General features: G+C 42.1%; 1 protein-coding gene across 2 annotated transcripts in view; it reads left to right on the top strand.

Annotated features, from left to right (window-relative positions):
• The window catches only part of CRACR2A (calcium release activated channel regulator 2A), a 48,712-nt gene that overhangs the window by 25,143 nt on the left and 4,889 nt on the right, over positions 1 to 18,680 (top strand). For both annotated transcript variants that reach the window (XR_013986399.1, XM_081005495.1), the window contains 11 exons: positions 685 to 780; positions 2,707 to 2,894; positions 4,510 to 4,581; positions 4,971 to 5,016; positions 7,098 to 7,186; positions 7,542 to 7,869; positions 11,903 to 12,035; positions 12,631 to 12,712; positions 13,442 to 13,556; positions 15,660 to 15,761; positions 17,935 to 18,011. Coding sequence is in view for 1 of the 2 variants with exons in the window: in XM_081005495.1 (XP_080861621.1) it covers positions 685 to 780; positions 2,707 to 2,894; positions 4,510 to 4,581; positions 4,971 to 5,016; positions 7,098 to 7,186; positions 7,542 to 7,869; positions 11,903 to 12,035; positions 12,631 to 12,712; positions 13,442 to 13,556; positions 15,660 to 15,761; positions 17,935 to 18,011 (1,328 nt within the window). In the remaining variant the exon portion in view is untranslated. The remainder of the gene's footprint in view (positions 1 to 684; positions 781 to 2,706; positions 2,895 to 4,509; positions 4,582 to 4,970; positions 5,017 to 7,097; positions 7,187 to 7,541; positions 7,870 to 11,902; positions 12,036 to 12,630; positions 12,713 to 13,441; positions 13,557 to 15,659; positions 15,762 to 17,934; positions 18,012 to 18,680) is intronic.

Here is an 18,680-nt window from a genome sequence, read left to right as displayed (position 1 = left end):
AAAAGACCCTGATGTTGGGAAAGATGGAGGGCACAAGGAGAAGGGGACGACAGAGGACGAAATGGTTGGACAGTGAGTCTGACCAAACTGCGGGAGGCAGTGGAAGACAGGAGTGCCTGGCGTGCTCTGGTCCATGGGGTCACGAAGAGTCGGACACGACTAAACGACTAAACAACAACAACAACACCATATTAAGAATTTGGACTAGAAATAAATATAGGTTATGTGCAAGATTACCCTTATGGATTTCAACACAAGAACCGTTTCCTAGAAAAGAGGAAATAGGCAAAGAGAAATGGTTAACTTATCAAGAGTTATTAGAGCGGAGTCAAAGAGACTGTAAAATTAAAACAAGGAAACAGTTAATAGCAGTTTATGGCCTTCAATTGTTTTTTCTCATTTACAATTAACAGAGAGATTTAAGTTGGATAAAAAGACCTTTGGTATAGAACAGAAAATGATATTTCGAAACCAACTGTGTACAGATGACGAATATGTTATTGCAAAAATTTATAACCATTTAATGTGTTCTTCTTGCATTTCAAATTTCAACAAAGAATGCATTATTAAACGGGCAAAAAGTGGTTATAATATACAAATTGAATACTGGGAACATGATCACATGCCTAGACTTCTTAATTAATACCCTGGTGCTCTTAACAATATTTTTTTCTAATTTTACAGGACACAGAAAGGTTTCAGTCCCGAAGTCAGGATCTGGAGCATAAGCTTACAGCAAAAGAGCAGGAACTGGAACAACTGGCTCAGAAACAGAAAAGAGTAAGTGAGATGCAGATACAGAGAAAGTTTTGTTTGCTTGCTTGGCAAAACTTGACATGCGAGTGGGAGAATTGTAATTGTATTTATTACAGCAGGATACCATTTTGTTTTTTGCTTTCTTGGTAAAGCAGCTCTCACGTCCTAAATCATCAAGAGGCTGTTTTATGCTGTTCTGTCTTCATCTGTTTGCAGCTATCTTTGAAAAAGTGCGTTCCTGATACGTATCCAATGGTTTCTTTTTTAAGTGTTTTGATTTTTTCTTTAACCTGACATGAATATATGTTACATAAGTTATGTAAATAAGGAGCATAACTTGCGTGACCTATGTTAAATAGCTGACAGCAAGATGAATAACTTAGTATTTAGCAGAAACTGAACTGCAGTCGAACAGAAACAGCACTGATTGTGACAAAGGCAAGTCAGAATGAAAGCAGCTGCCATCTAACGTAAAACTTTGTTTCTTTTTGTTCTCGTATGAACAATACTTCCATTTCCCAAAGGAAGTTTTCTTGCCTCTAATCGCTTCTTTGACTTTAGTTGTTAAGCACACTAGCATCTTTTTGTCTCTGGGTTGCTTTCCTGACAGGCATTATACATTTCAGCTGAACTTTTAATACTGTGTTTTTAAACAGCTCCCTAGCATTCTGGAGAGATTTGACTCCCTTGGCTTTTCTGTTCCTTTCTTTTCCAATCACTTCATTTGCGCAAAGTTTCCTCTTATGAAGTCAAGTGTGACCATGTTGGATTTTCATCATAATTTGCATTTGTTGTTGTTGTTTAGTCGTTTAGTTGTGTCCGACTCTTCATGACCCCCTGGACCAGAGCACGCCAGGCACTCCTGTCTTCCACTGCCTCCCGCAGTTTGGTCAAACTCATGCTGGTAGCTTCGAGAACACTGTCCAACCATCTCATCCTTCTCCTTCTCCCCTTCTCCTTGTGCCCTCCATCTTTCCCAACATCAGGGTCTTTTCTAGGGAGTCTTCTCTTCTCATGAGGTGACCAAAGTATTGGAGCCTCAGCTTCAGGATCTATCCTTCCAGTGAGTACTCAGGGCTGATTTCCTTCAGAATGGAGAGGTTTCATCTTCTTGCAGTCCATGGGACTCTCAAGAGTCTCCTCCAGCACCATAATTCAAAAGCATCAACTCTTTGGCGATCACCGTTCTTTATGGTCCAGCTCTCACTTCCATATATCACTACTGGGAAAACCATAGCTTTAACTATACGGACCTTTGTTGGCAAGGTGATGTCTCTGCTTTTTAAGATGCTGTCTAGGTTTGTCATTGCTTTTCTCCCAAGAAGCAGGCGTCTTTTAATTTCGTGACTGCTTTCACCATCTGCAGTGATCATGGAGCCCAAGAAAGTAAAATCTCTCACTGCCATTTCTTCCCCTTCTATTTGCCAGGAGGTGATGGAACTGGTGGCCATGATCTTATTTTTTTTAATGTAGAGCTTCAGACCATATTTTGCGTTCTCCTCTTTCACCCTCATTAAAAGGTTCTTTAATTCCGCCTCACTTTCTGCCATCAAGGTTGTGTCATCTGCATATCTGAGGTTGTTGATATTTCTTCCGGCAATCTTAATTCCGGTTTGGGATTCATCCAGCCCAGCCTTTCGCATGATGAATTCTGCATATAAGTTAAATAAGCAGGGAGACAATATACAGCCTTGTCGTACTCCTTTCCCAATTTTGAACCAATCAGTTGTTCCATATCCAGTTCTAACTGTACCTTCTTGTCCCACATAGAGATTTCTCAGGAGACAGATGAGGTGATCAGGCACTCCCATTTCTTTAAGAAATAATTTGCATACACACACATAAACAAATTTAATAGCACGATGGTTGCTGTTCCCAATCCATTCAATTAAAAAATGAACTTGATTGACTTTTAAAATACATTTGTTGTTTTTTGCCTTTCCCACCCAGTTAGAGGGACAATTTAAAGAGCTGCACAATGACAAGCAGGAGACCAAAGTAGAAAATACCAAGCTGAAACTTACAAACAAAGAGCTGCTGGAAGAACTGGAGAGAACATCCCAGGAGCTCCTCATTGCTCAGCAGCACTTGCAGATGCTCCAGGATGAGGCCAAAAAACTGCAGGAAGAAAAGGAAATGTGAGTGATTCCCAGAACTGGAATACAGCTGAATGTGTCTGAAATAGTTGAGAGTGGATTTCATGCTCTTTATTCAGCTCATAGTGGTGAGGAGGAATGGAAGTTCCCCCACAATATCTGCTTTATATACATTATTTACACAATGGGCTGCATGTTCCATGGGACAGCCCTTTAGATATTTGAAGATGACTACCATGCCTCCTCTCAGTTAAACAAACCCAACTCCCTCAACTGTTCCCCATAAGGCTTGGTTTCCAGGACTTGGATCATCTTGGTCACCCACCTCTGCACACATTCCAGCTTGTCAATCTCCTCCTTACATTGTGGCACACAGAACTGGACACAGGATTCTAGGTGTGGCAGAATAGAGTGGGACAATTACTCCCCTTGATTGGGACACTCTACTTCTGTTAATGTAGCCTAGAATAGCATTACCCTTTCTTTGGTTCTGCATCGCACTATTGATTCATGTTAAGCTTGTGATCTACTCAAACCCCTAGACCCTTTTCACACCCAGCAAGTCAGATGTCCCCCATCTTATATTTGTACAGCTGGTTATTCCCGACATAAGTGTAGAACCTAATTTGTCCCTGATGTACGTAATTCAGTTTGTTAGTTTTGGCTCAGTTCTCCAATCTGGGAAAGCAGACATTTGTGTCTAGTACCTGGAGTTGAAAGTCAGAGAAACAGACTCATTCTGAACTGTACGAGAATGTTGAGAGAAATAATGACCCCCGGGGTCCCTTCCAACTCTGCAATTCTATGATGTTTGTCTCAAATTATTTAAAAGAAGCCCATATAGTTAAGTATGCATTTAAAAAAAAAAAGGAATTACAGTCATACCTTGGGTTACAGACGCTTCAGGTTGTGTTTTTTTGGGTTACAGACCCACCAAAACCTGGAAGTACGAGAACAGGTTACTTCTGGGTTTCGGCAGTCGCGCATGCACAGAAGCGCTATATCGCGCTTTGAACATGCGCAGTAGCGCCAAATTGCAACGTGCGTGTGCGCAGATGCGCTGCTGCAGGTTGCGAACGCTGCAGGTTGCGAACGTGCATCCCACACGGATCACATTCGCTACCCGAGCATCCACTGTATTAAGGTTGCTGGTTAAAGGTAAAGGGACCCCTGACAGTTAAGTCCAGTCGCGAACGACTCTGGGGTTGCAGCGATCATCTCACTTTACAGGCCGAGGGAGCTGGCGTTTGTCTGCTCCGCAGACAGTTTTTCCGCGTCATGTGGCCAGCATGACTAAGCTGCTTCTGGCGCAACGGAACACCGACACCAAAGCAGTGCACGGAAATGCCGTTTACCTTCCTGCCAGAGTGGTACCTATTAATCTACTTGCACTTTTTGGCGTGCTTTCAGACTGCTAGATTGGCAGGAGCTGGGACCGAGCAACAGGAGCTCACCCCTCATGGGGATTCGAACCGCCTACTTTTGATCTGCAAGCCCAAGGCTCAGTGGTTTAGACCACAGCGCCACCTGCGTCCCTGAGGTTGCCAGTTATTGTTACAAAAACCCCAACACTAAATCCAGAACACAGATCCCAGTTCTCTAAGAATGGTTGTTATTGCTAGGTTTTATTGTGATGATTTTTATTTGTCTCCTTCAGTGAGGTTTACAGAGTGACAGAAATGCTACAGAGGGAGAAGTCAGGGCTCCTTAAGCAGCTGGACTTTTTAAGGTAAGAAAATAAGGTGCGGCAAATCCACCCCTGCCAGCAGCGGGAAGCAGAGCAAATATTATAAAACCTCAATACAGGCAACTCCCCACTCGCATGCAATCAACATGGGTATGACTGCTGACATGCATGCCATTCTCAGCGTTGAAAGGGGGTGGAGCAGGGTGGGACAAACTGGACTGGACTTGTGTACATTCTGCAGAACAGAATCACCGTGTAAGGTGGGATTCCCCTGTAATAAGGTTTGGTTTAATATCCTCTCAGCTTTCTTACCACAATACCATATCAATTTCTTAACAAACTGGACTCCCCCACTGATAAGTGGGCAGAGTTGGAGGAAATGTTGTAAGTTCCATGTTGTTTTCCTTTCTTTTCGTGCCCCACCACTGCAGAGAAAGGAACAAATATCTGAGAGATGAACACGACGAATGTTTACAGGTGAGTGGGCAGCCCCAGACTACCTTCTCATAAAACGTGTGTGTTTTTTCTTAGCCTTGACAGATTCTTAACTATATTGTGGCGACACACCTCTGTAGTTAAGTGGAAGAGCACCTTCTGTGCATGCAGAAGGTCCCAAATTCAAATCACGACATTTCCAAGTGGGGCTAGGACAGTTTCCTGCAAGAATCCCTGGCAAGTTGTTGCCTGTCTGTTCTGAGCCCAATGGACCAGTTGCCGGACTTTGCAGATGGCAGCTTCCTGTGTTCCTGATTCACAAATGTGCACATTCATCATCGTCAACTTATTTGCACCCACTTTTACCACAAGTGCTAACAACATAATCAAAACCCAAATATAATACCGTATTTTTCCGTGTATAACACGCCCCTGTGTATAAGACGATCCCTATTTTTGGGGACTCTAAATTAAATGGGGGGAGATTGCCCAGAGTTGTTGAGCTTTTTTTGATTGCCGAAAATCTATCACCCACCTGACCGACGCTGCCAATCGCGTGTGTCGTTGAAGCCACCAATCACCTGCCAAATTGCTGCCACAGCAGCCAATCGACAGCAGCCCTTGCCACAGCCACCAATCGCCGCTGACCATCTCCTGCTCAGGGCTGCAACCAATCGCCTGTCCCCCCTCTGCACTATCCAAGTATAAGATGCCCCCCAATTTTAAACATTATTTTATAATAAAAAAACATCGTCTTAGGCACGGAAAACTACTGTACTTTCACATGATTTGGGACATTGGTGTATTATCAATCTGCAGGAGGCAACAATTTGGGCACAAGCTCCTCTCTTCCAAAGATCCTTGCATATTTTCTTTTTATTTTTTTTATATATATAATTTTTTATTAGTTTTTTTAACATATCATTTTCAACAGTAATTAAACATACTTTTACATCTTATTCAAATTTTTGACTTCCATCATTCCTGTCTGAAAATTATCCAATCTAATCTCTCAGTATGCTATTACATTTCAAACTCATAACCAATATCTCTATCTTTTTCTACTTTGTAACACTTCGTATATTTCTCCTTACAAAACGTCTTGTAGTCCTACTAGCGTAATTTGTTGATTACAGTTGCTCTTCAAATAATTCATATACTTCTTCCAATCTTCTGTAAATCTCTGGTCCCGCAGGTTTCGAATCCTTCCTGTCATTTTGTCCAATTCTGCATAGTCCATTAATTTCGTCTGCTATTAATGTCCTGACCTATAATACCAAGTAAAAATGCTGGTTTTCTGTTTTCACCTCCTTCCCTGCAGCCAGTCCCGTCTTGGTGCCTTTAATGCTCATGTGGTTGAAATGCCGTTTCCATTTCCTCTTGGCGCCCAGAAATTCCAAAGGTTGACATCCCCAGGCCTTTCTAGGGTACATACAAAAACATTTGCCCCCAAATCTAGCCCTAACAGAACATCTTTTGTTAACTAGCTAAGGGGTGGACCAAGAGACAGGAAAGTTTCCTTGCTGATGTAGATCCAGAACACAATTTATGGAAAGTTCTCATGTGCAAATGCCATTGAAATGAATGGCTGTCCCACAGGAGCACAGTAGGATGCTTGTACAGTTCCACCCCTCCTCATGCACTGTTTAAATGACACCTTAATAGGAGTATAAAAAGGTAAAGGGACCCCTGACCATTAGGTCCAGTTGTGGCCGACTCTGGGGTTGTGGCGCTCATCTCACTCTATAGGCCGAGGGAGCCGGCGTTTGTCCGCAGACAGCTCCCGGGTCATGTGGCCAGCATAACTAAGCCGCTTCTGGCGAAACCAGAGCAGCACACGGAAACACCGTTTACCTTCCCACCGGAGCGGTACCTATTTATCTACTTGCACTTTGACATGCTTTCGAACTGCTAGGCTGGCAGGAGCAGGGACTGAGCAACGGGAGCTCACCCCGTCGCAGGGATTTGAACCGCCGACCTTCTGATCAGTAAGTCCTAGGCTCTGTGATTTAACCCACAGCGCCACCCACATCCCTTCACAGGAGTATACTGCTCTGAAAATAGTGTTGAGTCTGCCATTTTATGTAACTCATTTTGAGGCAGTTTCTATAATATTTCTACAGAAATGTAAGAATGTTCCAACCGCAAGGTGCAAAGAAAGATCAGGCTCGATCATTGGCAAATATATGGAGAAAAAGGTTTTGCCAAAAAGGTAAGGTCCTAGTTTTGCTATTGTGCACATTTATTCTTAACGTAGGGTGCAGAATGTACTGTAGTTAGATACTATTCAGATGAGTGCAAGAAATAGTTCTTTATTGAACTATTTATTTCCTGCGTCTATATAGTTTTTCTCCATACAGAAATATAGATTGCTTTTATATTTCTTTGCTGTCCTGTTCAGATAGGGTTCATATTCAAAACATATTCAAAATATGAACCCAAATTTCAAATTCAAAGTTCCGAATTAAATTTGTACAGACATCCAACGTGATACAGAGAGTTTAAATGATACAGAGATGTGGTATAGAGAGTTTAAAATACGTTATGTTTCATAATGCTTTTTCTAGCCAGTCTTCAGAAGACGACGATACATTTAACACTGAAAGGAGAAAAAATTCCACTGGTTTGAACGGGTATCTTTCATTTGATTCTGATTCTGCTGCTGGTGAGGGACTGACTCAAAGAAGGCCTCTACAAAGACTAATATCAATTGAAGAAGATCACCTGCCCCAGCTTCTAAATAGACCGGGAGAGAGGACGCTAACCAAATGGTCTGAAGAAGATGAAACTAACTTGCCAGAACTGGAAATGAATGAGATCCAAACAGAATCACCATCTGAACAGACACCTTCCTTTCCCAGGGGGCAACCAGTAGGGAAAGAAACACTAGCAAATGTAAGAAACAAAACCGCATTGTTTTTATTTTGAAGGTGGATTTTGGCTAATTTATGGCTATCTCCGCTGTGTGCATTACATTAATAATAATAATAATAATAATAATAATTTTTATTTATACCCCGCCCTCCCCAGCCACGGTCGGGCTCAGGGCGGCTAACAAGCAATAATAAAAACAAGTTGAATGAATACAACTTAAAAACAAGATTAAAATACAACATTAAAACATTGAAACATTAAAATGCAGCCTCATCACAGGAGGAGAAAGGAAAAAAGAAAGAGAGGGAGGGAATCAAACTGACTCCAAGCCAAAGGCCAGGCGGAACAACTCTGTCTTACAGGCCCTGCGGAAAGAAATCAGATCCTGCAGGGCCCTGGTCTCATGAGGCAGAGCGTTCCACCAGGCCGGGGCCAGTGCTGAAAAGGCCCTGGCTCTGGTTGAAGCTAATCTAACTTCCTTAGGGCCCGGGACCTCTAGGGTGTTGCTATTTATGGACCTTGAGGCTCTCCGTGGGGCATACTGGGAGAGGCGGTCCCGTAGGTACAAGGGTCCTAGGCTGTGAAGGGCTTTAAAGGTCAAAAGCAGCACCTTAAATCTGACCCTGTAGTCCACCGGGAGCCAGTGCAGCTGAAAAAGCACTGGGTGAATATGCTCCCATGGCAGAGACCCCGTGAGGAGCCTCGCTGCAGCATTCTGCACCCACTGGAGTTTCTATTTGTTTTATTGTTTTTGTTTTTTTGAATTTGCATTTTATTTATTTGTTAACATTCTTATATTACATCGGTAAACATTGTCGTATTACATTACAGGACTTACTATAATATAATTTCCAACATGTATACAAAAATGATATACAAATTTTATATACCTAGAAAGAAAATGAAACAAACAAACAAAAAAGAACAAAGAGAAAAAACAAAAACAATTTCCCTCCCAAAATCATATGCATACCAACACACTAGACTTCCTGTCTATCCTGTTGTATATTCCTTTTTTACAAATGAACGTACTCTTATTATTGTATATTTCTTTACATTTTATCTAATACATCCCTATATCAATATGTGCTCTTAGTCTTATTTCTCAACTCAGTCTCACTCCAACGTCAATCAAATGCTAGCATAGATAGCGAACCTTTACTGTATTTTTGAACATATGTTTTATATCTGTCCCACTTTTCCCACTATTAAGCCTATTTGAGCTGTGTCAACAGCAAAAAGATCATAGTGAGTGTGTATTGAGGATACAGCAGGCAGAACCAATGTGGTGCTTTCTCCTTGTTTGGGAAATTCCCCTCAGCCCCAGCTAATCCGGCCAACACTTGTGGATTATGGGAGCTGTAGTCCAAGAGATCTGGAGGGCACCATGTTGAGTACTGTATTACAACATGTATTAGACAGCAGAGCTGCTGCACAATTGTAGCTGGAGGCATAGCAGTGGCAATTTGGGTTAGTTTTGTCTAATCCTCCTTTAAAGCCATCCTAGTGGTTGGCCATCATAACTTTTTCTGGAATCAAATTCCATAGTTTACCTCTGCACTGTGTGAACAAATACCGTATTTTTCGCTCTATAAGAAGCACCAGACCACAAGATACACCTAGTTTTTGGAGGAGGAAAACAAGGAAAAAAATATTCTGAATCTCAGAAGCCAGAACAGCAAGAGGGATCGCTGTGCAGTGAAAGCAGCAATCCCTCTGTGATAGCTGAGCAGCCTGCATTCGCTCCATAAGACGCGCACACATTTCCCCTTACTTTTTAGGAAGGAAAAAGTGAGTCTTATAGAGCAAAAAATATGGTACTTCTTTTTGTGTATCCCAAATCTCCCAATATTCAACTTCACTGGATGGCTCTGAGTTCTGTTAGACTGAAAGTTTCATCCATCCATTTTCTCTGCACCATGCATGATTTTATACACTTCTATCGTGTCCTTTTTTCTAAATTAAAAAGACCTGAATATGTTTACCATTCTTCATAGGCAGCTGTTCCACCCCAAGATAATTTCCGTTGCCCTTCAGTATCCCGCAAAGCGTGGCAACAGAACTGTACCTAGTTTTTCACGTGTCGATTTGTTTAATGGCATTATAATGGGTTAAATTTTTTTAATCCCTTTCTGAATGATCCCAAGTAGGGAATTCACCCTTTTCACAACCACCACATATTGGCGTGATGTTTTCATTGAGCTATCCTGTATGGCTCCTAGTCAGTCGCTGTTAATTTAGACCTCATGAATGTGCATGTGAATTTAAGATTGATTTATTGTTCCAATGTGCTTCACTTTATTATTATTCTTTTGTCTTACCACTCTGAACAATTTGGTGTCACCAGCAAACTTAGCCACCTCACTGCTCTTCCCTAGCTCCCGCTCATTTAAGAACAAGTTAAAAAGCATTGGTTCAGCGTGAGAACTGTGCGTTTATTCCTGCTCACTGTTCTTCAGGCACTTACTGGTCCATCATTGACCTGCCCTCTTATCTTATATCTGCTAAACTCAGGAGTCTTTATTAAAATCTTTTTGAAAATCAAAGTGCACAATTTCTAACAGATTGTGGACATCTGAATGTCCTAGAATACCTAGAATAATAACGGAGCATCTTCAAACACATAGGTATGGACCTCTCCCTTTAAAAAGACCGTTCCCTTGCCTCTATTTCACCCAGGAGGGCGTGATTGCTTCCTCCCAGGTTTCTGAGTACTTCCACTTTGTCGATCAGTTCCTCCCTGTTGGTGAGGACTAGGTCCAAGATAGGTGATCCCCTCATTGCTTTTTCCACCTTCTGTATGTGCTTGCATTTTGCCTCCAGTGCACATAGTGAAATATGGACCGAGCAATCCCAAATGGGGAGTGGGGCTGCTTCAGGCATGTCCAAAGACCATTCCAAGGGACTAATTCGGTCCCCGTGGCAGTCTATCTCTTGGGGTAAAATCCTAATAAAAAAAAAATAAAAAAAAAAGGTCAACAACTTCGGGCTAAAATCTTAAAAAATGCTCAACAACTTTTAGGTCAACAACTTTGGTCGGCCCTCACACATGTTCACCTCATCAAATCTGGCACCCCTGATTGTAGTTGTTGAGCTAGAGGGCTCTTTACTGGGATATGAAGAACAGTAGGAGACAGATTCACTCCTCAACGCTCTGCCTTCTGTAATGTAGCTAATAGAAAAAAGACAGTCACAGAACTGAGAAATTGCACAAAACAAATGAAATACCGTGAAAACCCCTGACACGAGAACTAATCGACTATAAATATTATCTTGTGGAAATCAACTAAATAATAAAAATCAAAAAGCTTAAGGAAAAAATTAGAAAAACCTAATTATAATTATAATATGTCAGAATTTTTGGATTATAATATGTCAGAATTTTTGGGTTTCTACCCTTGTTTGAATTTTGGTCATTTAAAGTTTATGATTTTTCTATTCCCTCCTGAGGAAACTGAATAGTTCAGTGAAACGAGGTTTCTAGCCGGCATCCCGTTAAGGCTTTGTTCTATTTTAGGTTTTTCTAATTTTTTTCTTAAGCTTTTGGATTTTTATTATTTAGTTGATTTCTGTAATGTAGCTGGCTTGAAAAGAGCAAATTATAAAACTCTCTAACACAGGGATTAAAATTTATCTCACTGGCCAGCTTTCTTACAAGATGAGGAGATAAGCTTTCAGCTGCCTACAAGAAGACTGTATTGTTTTTATCTTTTGATGTCATGAGTCTCTTGCAATGAGCGCAGCGTGTTGGGTTTTTTATTATTGTTTATTTGAATTATATAAGCCAACTTTGAAATACTATCAGACTTATGTTAGTTCCCCTTGGGTGTGACTGAAATCAATTAGAAAAGCTATTGCTATCAATTGATGTAAGTGGAACCAAAATTTACCTTATTTATTCTGGGTCCAGCCCATAGTACTGAAGAATGGATATAAATGTATTAAATAAATAGATATTTTATTTCTAAATATCTCCTCACCTCAAAAAGCAAAATGATTTAGCAGTAGGTGCAGTGCAGCTTACTGAACAATTTGCACTTGTGTTTGTTTGAAGGATGAACAAGGGTGCTTTGCTCCAAATGGTTTATTCAAGATTGTCATCGTAGGCAATTCAAGTGTGGGGAAGACTTCCTTTTTAAGGCGTTTTTGCGAAGACCATTTTTTCCCAGGCACTGCTGCTACAGTCGGTAAGTAAGTTAAAGGAAAAAAGAACACACAAATCACATTTGTCTGGGCTGCTCGTACATATCCACACTTGGTGACCCGCACTTATTTCCATTGTTTATACGTGTCCTTGTATTTTCAGTCCTCGCTAAACACTGGCTTTTTAAAAGCTGTGTCTCATTTCTTTGGAATTGTTTCTAATTATACCATGGGTAGGCAACCTAAGGCCCGGGGGCCAGATCCAGCCCAATCGCCTTCTAAATCCGGCCCACGGATGATCCGGGAATCAGCGTGTTTTTACATGAGTAGAATGTGTTCTTTTATTTAAAATGCATCTCTGGGTTATTTGTGGGGCACAGAAATTCATTCATCCCCCCAAAAAATATAGTCCAGCCCCCCACAACGTCTGAGGGACAGTGGACCAGCCCCCTGCTGAAAAAGTTTCCTGAATTATACCTTTAGTGACGTCAACTGATGGAAAGGTGGGTGTGGATTGAGGGAAACAGCCTGGCAAGGCCAATTGGATTCCCTTGTGGTTCAAGACTGGACTGCAGGCTGTAGGTCCTGTCCCCCCCCACACACACACCTGGAGATAATCTAAGCTGTGTTCCTTTACAGGTGTGGATTACAGTGTAAAAATGGTGCCAGTGGATAACCACCAAGTACTGCTGCAGTTCTGGGACACTGCTGGGCAAGAAAGGTGAGAAAATGCCCTTACGTCCTGCTTCGAGACTGGCAGGGCTGCCCTTTATTTATTCGAGCCAGGCATGGGGGTCTGCTGGAGGGCTAAGGTGGGGGCAGTGGAAGAATCTTTATTTGCATCAGCCACTAACCATAGCAACAAAATAAAATAAAATGTACATCCCTAGCTAACAGGACCAGTGGTCAGGGATGATGGGAATTGTAGTCCCAAAACAGCTGGAGGGCCAAGTTTGGGGATGCCTCAGTTAAAGGAGTTAAAATTCTTGCCTCTCTGCTTGCTGATGGTTTCTACCTGTAGCAGTCCAATAACCCTTATGCCAGGGGTGAGAAACTGAATATATGCTATGCCCTGCTGTGAATTGTGGTCATATCCTGCAACCTTGGGGTCACCCTATACAGTGGTACCTCGGATTAAGTACTTAATTCGTTCCGGAGGTCCATTCTTAACCTGAAACTGTTCTTAACCTGAAGCACCACTTTAGCTAATGGGGCCTCCTGGTGTCGCCACGCCGCCGGAGCACGATTTCTGTTCTTATCCTGAAGCAAAGTTCTTAACCGGAAGCACTAATTCTGGGTTAGTGGAGTGTGTAACCTGAAACGTATGTAACCCAAGGTACTACTGTATGGTCATATCATCTGTTTTCTAGGCTTGTTGTTCTGTTGGCTTTATCTGCTGTATGTTTTTGGTGCTAATGACAGAAGATTCATAAAGAGAACTGATTTGCAGGTACCGCAGCATCACCAAGCAGTTCTTTCGAAAAGCTGACGGGGTGGTTGTGATGTATGACATAACAGCAAAAGAGTCGTTCACAGCTGTGAAGCAATGGTTAGTGAGCATTGAGGTAAGAAGGACTGAGAGTGTGAGCACATTACTGCTTACACCGGCTCCAGGGATGCGGGTGGCGCTGTGATCTAAACCACTGAGCCTCTTGGGCTTGCCAGTCAGAACGTTGGCGGTTTGAATCCCCACAATGGGGTGAGCTCCCATTGCTCTGTCCTAGCAGCTTGAAAGCACGTCAGTGCAAGCAAATAAATAGGTACCGCTGCAACAGGAAGGTAAACAGCGTTTCTGTGCGCTCTGGCTTCCGTCACGGTGTCCTGTTGCGCCAGAAGTGGTTTAGTCATGCTGGCCACATGACCCGGAAAGCTGTCTGCGGACAAACGTCGGCTCCCTCGGCCTGAAAGCGAGATGAGCGCCACAACCCCATAGTCGCCTTTGACTGGACTTAACCGTCCAGGGCATAGCTGTCAACTTACAGATTTGAAAATAAGGGACCAGCAGCCTCAAAAATAAGGGATCAGCAGCCAAAATAAGGGATTTTCCGGGTGCAGGTATGTTCAACTTCTGAGCCCCTCCGAGCCAAAGGCAGAGAGCCCAGCCAACAGCCAAACGAAGCCTCAAGCGGTGGTTCCCACAGCGCAGCAACCTGGCAAAGGGGATGCAGCAAGGAAAACCACCGTCACCTCTCCGCTGGGAAGTGCTGAGCAAAGGCGAGTCCCCAGGCAACGCGGCCGATTTGATTGGCACAAGGCATGCAAGCTCCACCCCCCAGTCGTTCTTAGACTCCTTTTTGGGTGAGCAACGCAGCCAAGCAACACAGTTGGAGCCTCCCTCCTCCCTGGCCGGCAGGGAGGGAGGGAGATGAGCTGCTTCCTTTGAAACCTGGGATATTTAAGGGGCATCATCAATAAGGGACAGCAGCGGGACACGGCGCTGGGATAAAGGACTTTCCTGCCAAATAAGGGACAGTTGACAGCTATGGTCCAGGGGTCCTTTACCTTTTACCTTTACCCTGGCCCCCATGCACTTCTACTGCTTGTGTTTGAAACAGGACATTAGCCACAATCCAAGGTTATCCTGTCTCTTCTTGAGAAATGCTCTTGTTTGGTGTGCTTTCCCTCAAACAAGCTTACATTCAGTTAGAAAACAGAAGCCACGGTTAAGCTGAGATGCGTACAATTCAGGCAGCTCTTGGGCGTGTGAATGACAGCATCAGTAATTTGGAGTTCAGCATGGGGGTCATCCACACACACCTCTCTGGTGTGAACAGCAACATAAAAAAGCACTGGAAACGCAGCGGTTTGTTCAAAACCAGTAATGTGTATGTAGTTAAAATAGGGATGTGGTTGATTAATTGTATTACTATGCCACTTTTCACTCAAATTACTCTCAAAGTGGCTTGTTGTTATTGTTGTTTAGTCGTTTAGTCGTGTCCGACTCTCCGTGACCCCATGGACCAGAGCACACCAGGCACTCCTGTCTTACACTGCCTCCCGCAGTTTGGTCAAACTCATGCTGGTAGCTTCCAGAACACTATCCAACCATCTCGTCCTCTGTTGTCCCCTTCTCCTTGTGCCCTCTATCTTTCCCAACATCAGGGTCTTTTCCAGGGAGTCTTCTCTTCTCATGAGGTGGCCAAAATATTGGAGCCTCAGCTTCACGATCTGTCCTTCCAGTGAGCACTCAGGGCTGGTTTCCTTCAGAATGGAGAGGTTTGATCTTCTTGCAGTCCATGGGACTCTCAAGAGTCTCCTCCAGCACCATCATTCAAAAGCATCAATTCTTCGGCAATCAGCCTTCTTTATGGTCCAGCTTTCAAAGTGGCTTACAAACAATAAATCACAATAGCATATTAGAACATCACAAATACAGCATACATCATACAAAATAATTAACAAACCATCAATAAAGCAATCTGTAAAACACCATTAACAAAACAGCAACTAAAACATAAGCTAAACAGAACAACTACAGCAAAAGGCATATTATATTATTAACAAATCAATTTGGCATTTATAATCTATAACGGAATATTATAACAATGTACTGGTATATCTGGAATGTCTGGTGTACTTATTTTTGTGTCTGCTTGCAGTGCTGGCTATGAGCTTTCAATGCTTTCAGGAGAGAACCCGTATTTTAACTGCTGTTCATTGTCTTATAGGAAGCAGCAGGGGAGAATATTCCTGTCCTCTTGCTTGGGAACAAAACAGATAATGAAAAAGAACGGGAAATCCCCAGGGGATTAGGAGAGCATTTAGCCAAGGTACAGTATGAAGAACATACAGTTCTAAAAACAACCAGTAATGTACACTTAACAAAAAAAAACTCCATGTTCCTCTTGGGAACAACTTCTGTGATAACAAGGTCAATGAATATTACCCATCTGTGGCATGAAGTCAAATATTTGATTTTGTATATCTCATTAAGCTGAGGCCTTTGAAGCTATCTCATTACGATTGAAGAAGGGCTTGCTTTCACAATGTGATGATCAAGTTTCAAGAAAAAATCCCTCTGAATTACACACTTGCCTGTTTCAATTAGAGCTGGTTTACTTATCCTCTTAGTGAGGGAGCACCTTTCTTTGAGTACATCGATTTCGTGATCCTGGGTACAAGAACAGCTTTCCTTTTGACGAGAAGGCACTATAGATGGATGGGAATCTATGGGCAGCTGCAAATTTGCCCTGTGGCCCTAGGGAAGAGGAGAAAAATACCGTATTTTCCGCTCTATAAGACGCACCAGACCACAAGACGCACCTAGTTTTTGGAGGAGGAAAACAAGAAAAAAAATATTCTGAATCTCAGAAGCCAGAACAGCAAGAGGGATGGCTGTGCAGTGAAAGCAGCAATCCCTCTTGCTGTTCTGGCTTCTGTGATAGCTGCGCAGCCTGCATTCGCTCCATAAGACGCACACACATTTCCCCTTACTTTTTAGGAGGGAAAAAGTGAGTCTTCTAGAGCAAAAAATATGGTACTTCTCCTCATCCCTGGCACCAGCAGTTGCATCCTCCACCTTGGTTTAAAGCTGAAAGTCACAGCTCTCTCATAGTATATAAAGCTGGATACTACCAAAATTAAGCCGTGCACTACTTTTAAGCGCGTCGAAGAAAGAGCCCAACTGAAGCAGAACCAACTTGACTTCTGCAAGAGGAAAAACCCGGTAGATCTTACAAACTTATCAGAATTCTTTGAGAGTGTCAACAAGCAGATAGAGGTAATCTGGTTGACATTGTGTACTTGGACGTCCAAAGAGCTTTAGACAATGTTCCTCACCAAACACTCCAGAGTAAGCTTAGCAGTCAAAAATAAAAAATAACACTCAGGACAAGGGTGATTCTGGTTTGAAGCCTATATAGTGGTATCTTGGTTCTCAAAATTAATCCGTTCTGGAAGTCCGTTCCAAAACCAAAGCGTTCCAAAGCCAAGGCATGCTTTCCCATAGAAAGTAATGCAAAACGGATTAATCTGTTCCAGACTTTTAAAAACAACTCCGAAAACAGCAATTTAACATCAATTTTACTATCTAAAGAGACAATTGAGCCATAAAATGAAAGCAACAATCAATACTGTACAATGAAATAAATAAGACAGTGTTGTAGATGATAAAAATTAAAATTACATTTTTTTTCCTTATCTGCACTAATAATAGTTATTGTTTTTATTGTTTTATTATTATTTATTATTTTATTATTGCTTTTATCAATTTCTGCAATCACACAATCAATCAGTAGCTGAACTGGGTTTCACACAGTCACAAAAACAAATTAACTGAAAAAGCCACAAAAACGGAAAATAAATAGCTAAAACAAAAGCGCCAAACTTAATCTGTTCTGGAAGTCCGTTTGACTTCTGAAATGTTTGAAAACCAAGGTGCAGCTTCTGATTGGTGCAGACGTCCTGGAAACAATAGCCGACAGCCGCATCGGACGTTCAGCTTCCAAAAAACGTTTGAAAACCGGAACACTTCTGGGTTTTTGGCGTTTGGGAACCAAGGCGTTTGAGAACCAAGGTACCGCTGTACCAATGATGTATTATTGATCAATGTGTCAGAAGGAGCTCTCCCCGTTCCTAAACCCAAAAGAAATGTTGGGGTATTTAGATAGCCTTCAAAAGGGCCATATGTAAATCTTTTCTAGCAAATCCAGGCCTTAAATTATGTAACTATCGGTGTGTATCATCTCATTATGAAAAGTCATTGTCTCAACGCAATACATGACTACAGTGGCAAAATTATATTTTTAAAAATCTAACCGCCACAATGCAGCAATAAGGGAAGTCATAGTGGCTGTTACATAAATACAAATATATTTTAGGGGACGGCGGATGCTTTTACAGTGGAATGAGATTCTTGAGATATATGTATAAATTTAGATTTAGTCCCCAAGGGTGATTGTTGCTAAATGATGTGAGCAATGCTTTTTTTCTTTTCTATTATAGGATTACAATTTAATCTTCTATGAATGCAGTGCTCTGTCAGGTGACGGCATAAACAAGTCTGTCCGACACCTGGCCAGGTAAGGAAAAGTGTTGAGGATGCTTTGCAAACTAGGGTCCATCAGGTTTTATAAATGGGTTCCAGTGAACGAGTGTGTTCATGATGTTTGAGTGGTCCTGGTGTTGGTGTTGCTTCTCATACCAGGAACTCAGTGAAGAAAACTATTATGCCACCATCAGTAGGAGAATTGTATACCAAGTACACAAATAAGATTTGAAATGGGAAAAGGAGCATTCAGCATGAGTTGGGAAAGTGAACATTGGTGTAGCTTCTATTTGGAATTGTATATCAGAATCATTCTTTGGTGATCTATGGCAAATGGTTATGAGTGTTGGTGTAGCGCTTCAGTGCACTCATGAGCAATATTTCATTATCTTAACTGTGTTTCATTGTCACTTTGAAAAGGGTTTTTAGCATGTAAGTAGCTTAGCTTAGTTTAAAAGGATAATTCGTCGAAGGTCGATCCAGAGGTGTAATGGGGGGGGGGGGGTTGTAAGGCCGGTTGCCCCAGGGTGCAAAATAGTTGAGGCAAAAAATTTCAACCACCTGGTGCTGCCTATTGTTGTAAACAAAAATCTGTCCTTTTTCCCTTATGGGGTATCCAAGAGCCCATATAGAGTCCTTACATAGGTTCCCTATTGGTAGGAGAAAATAACAGAGGCCAACCAGAGAATATTGAGAAGCAAAG

The sequence above is a fragment of the Podarcis pityusensis genome (assembly GCF_964106645.2).
Source record: "Podarcis pityusensis genome assembly, chromosome: 5".
Classification (NCBI taxonomy): Eukaryota; Metazoa; Chordata; class Lepidosauria; order Squamata; family Lacertidae; genus Podarcis; species Podarcis pityusensis.
The sequence above is the reverse complement of the archived record's forward strand: the minus strand, read 5'-3'. Positions and strand labels throughout refer to the sequence as shown.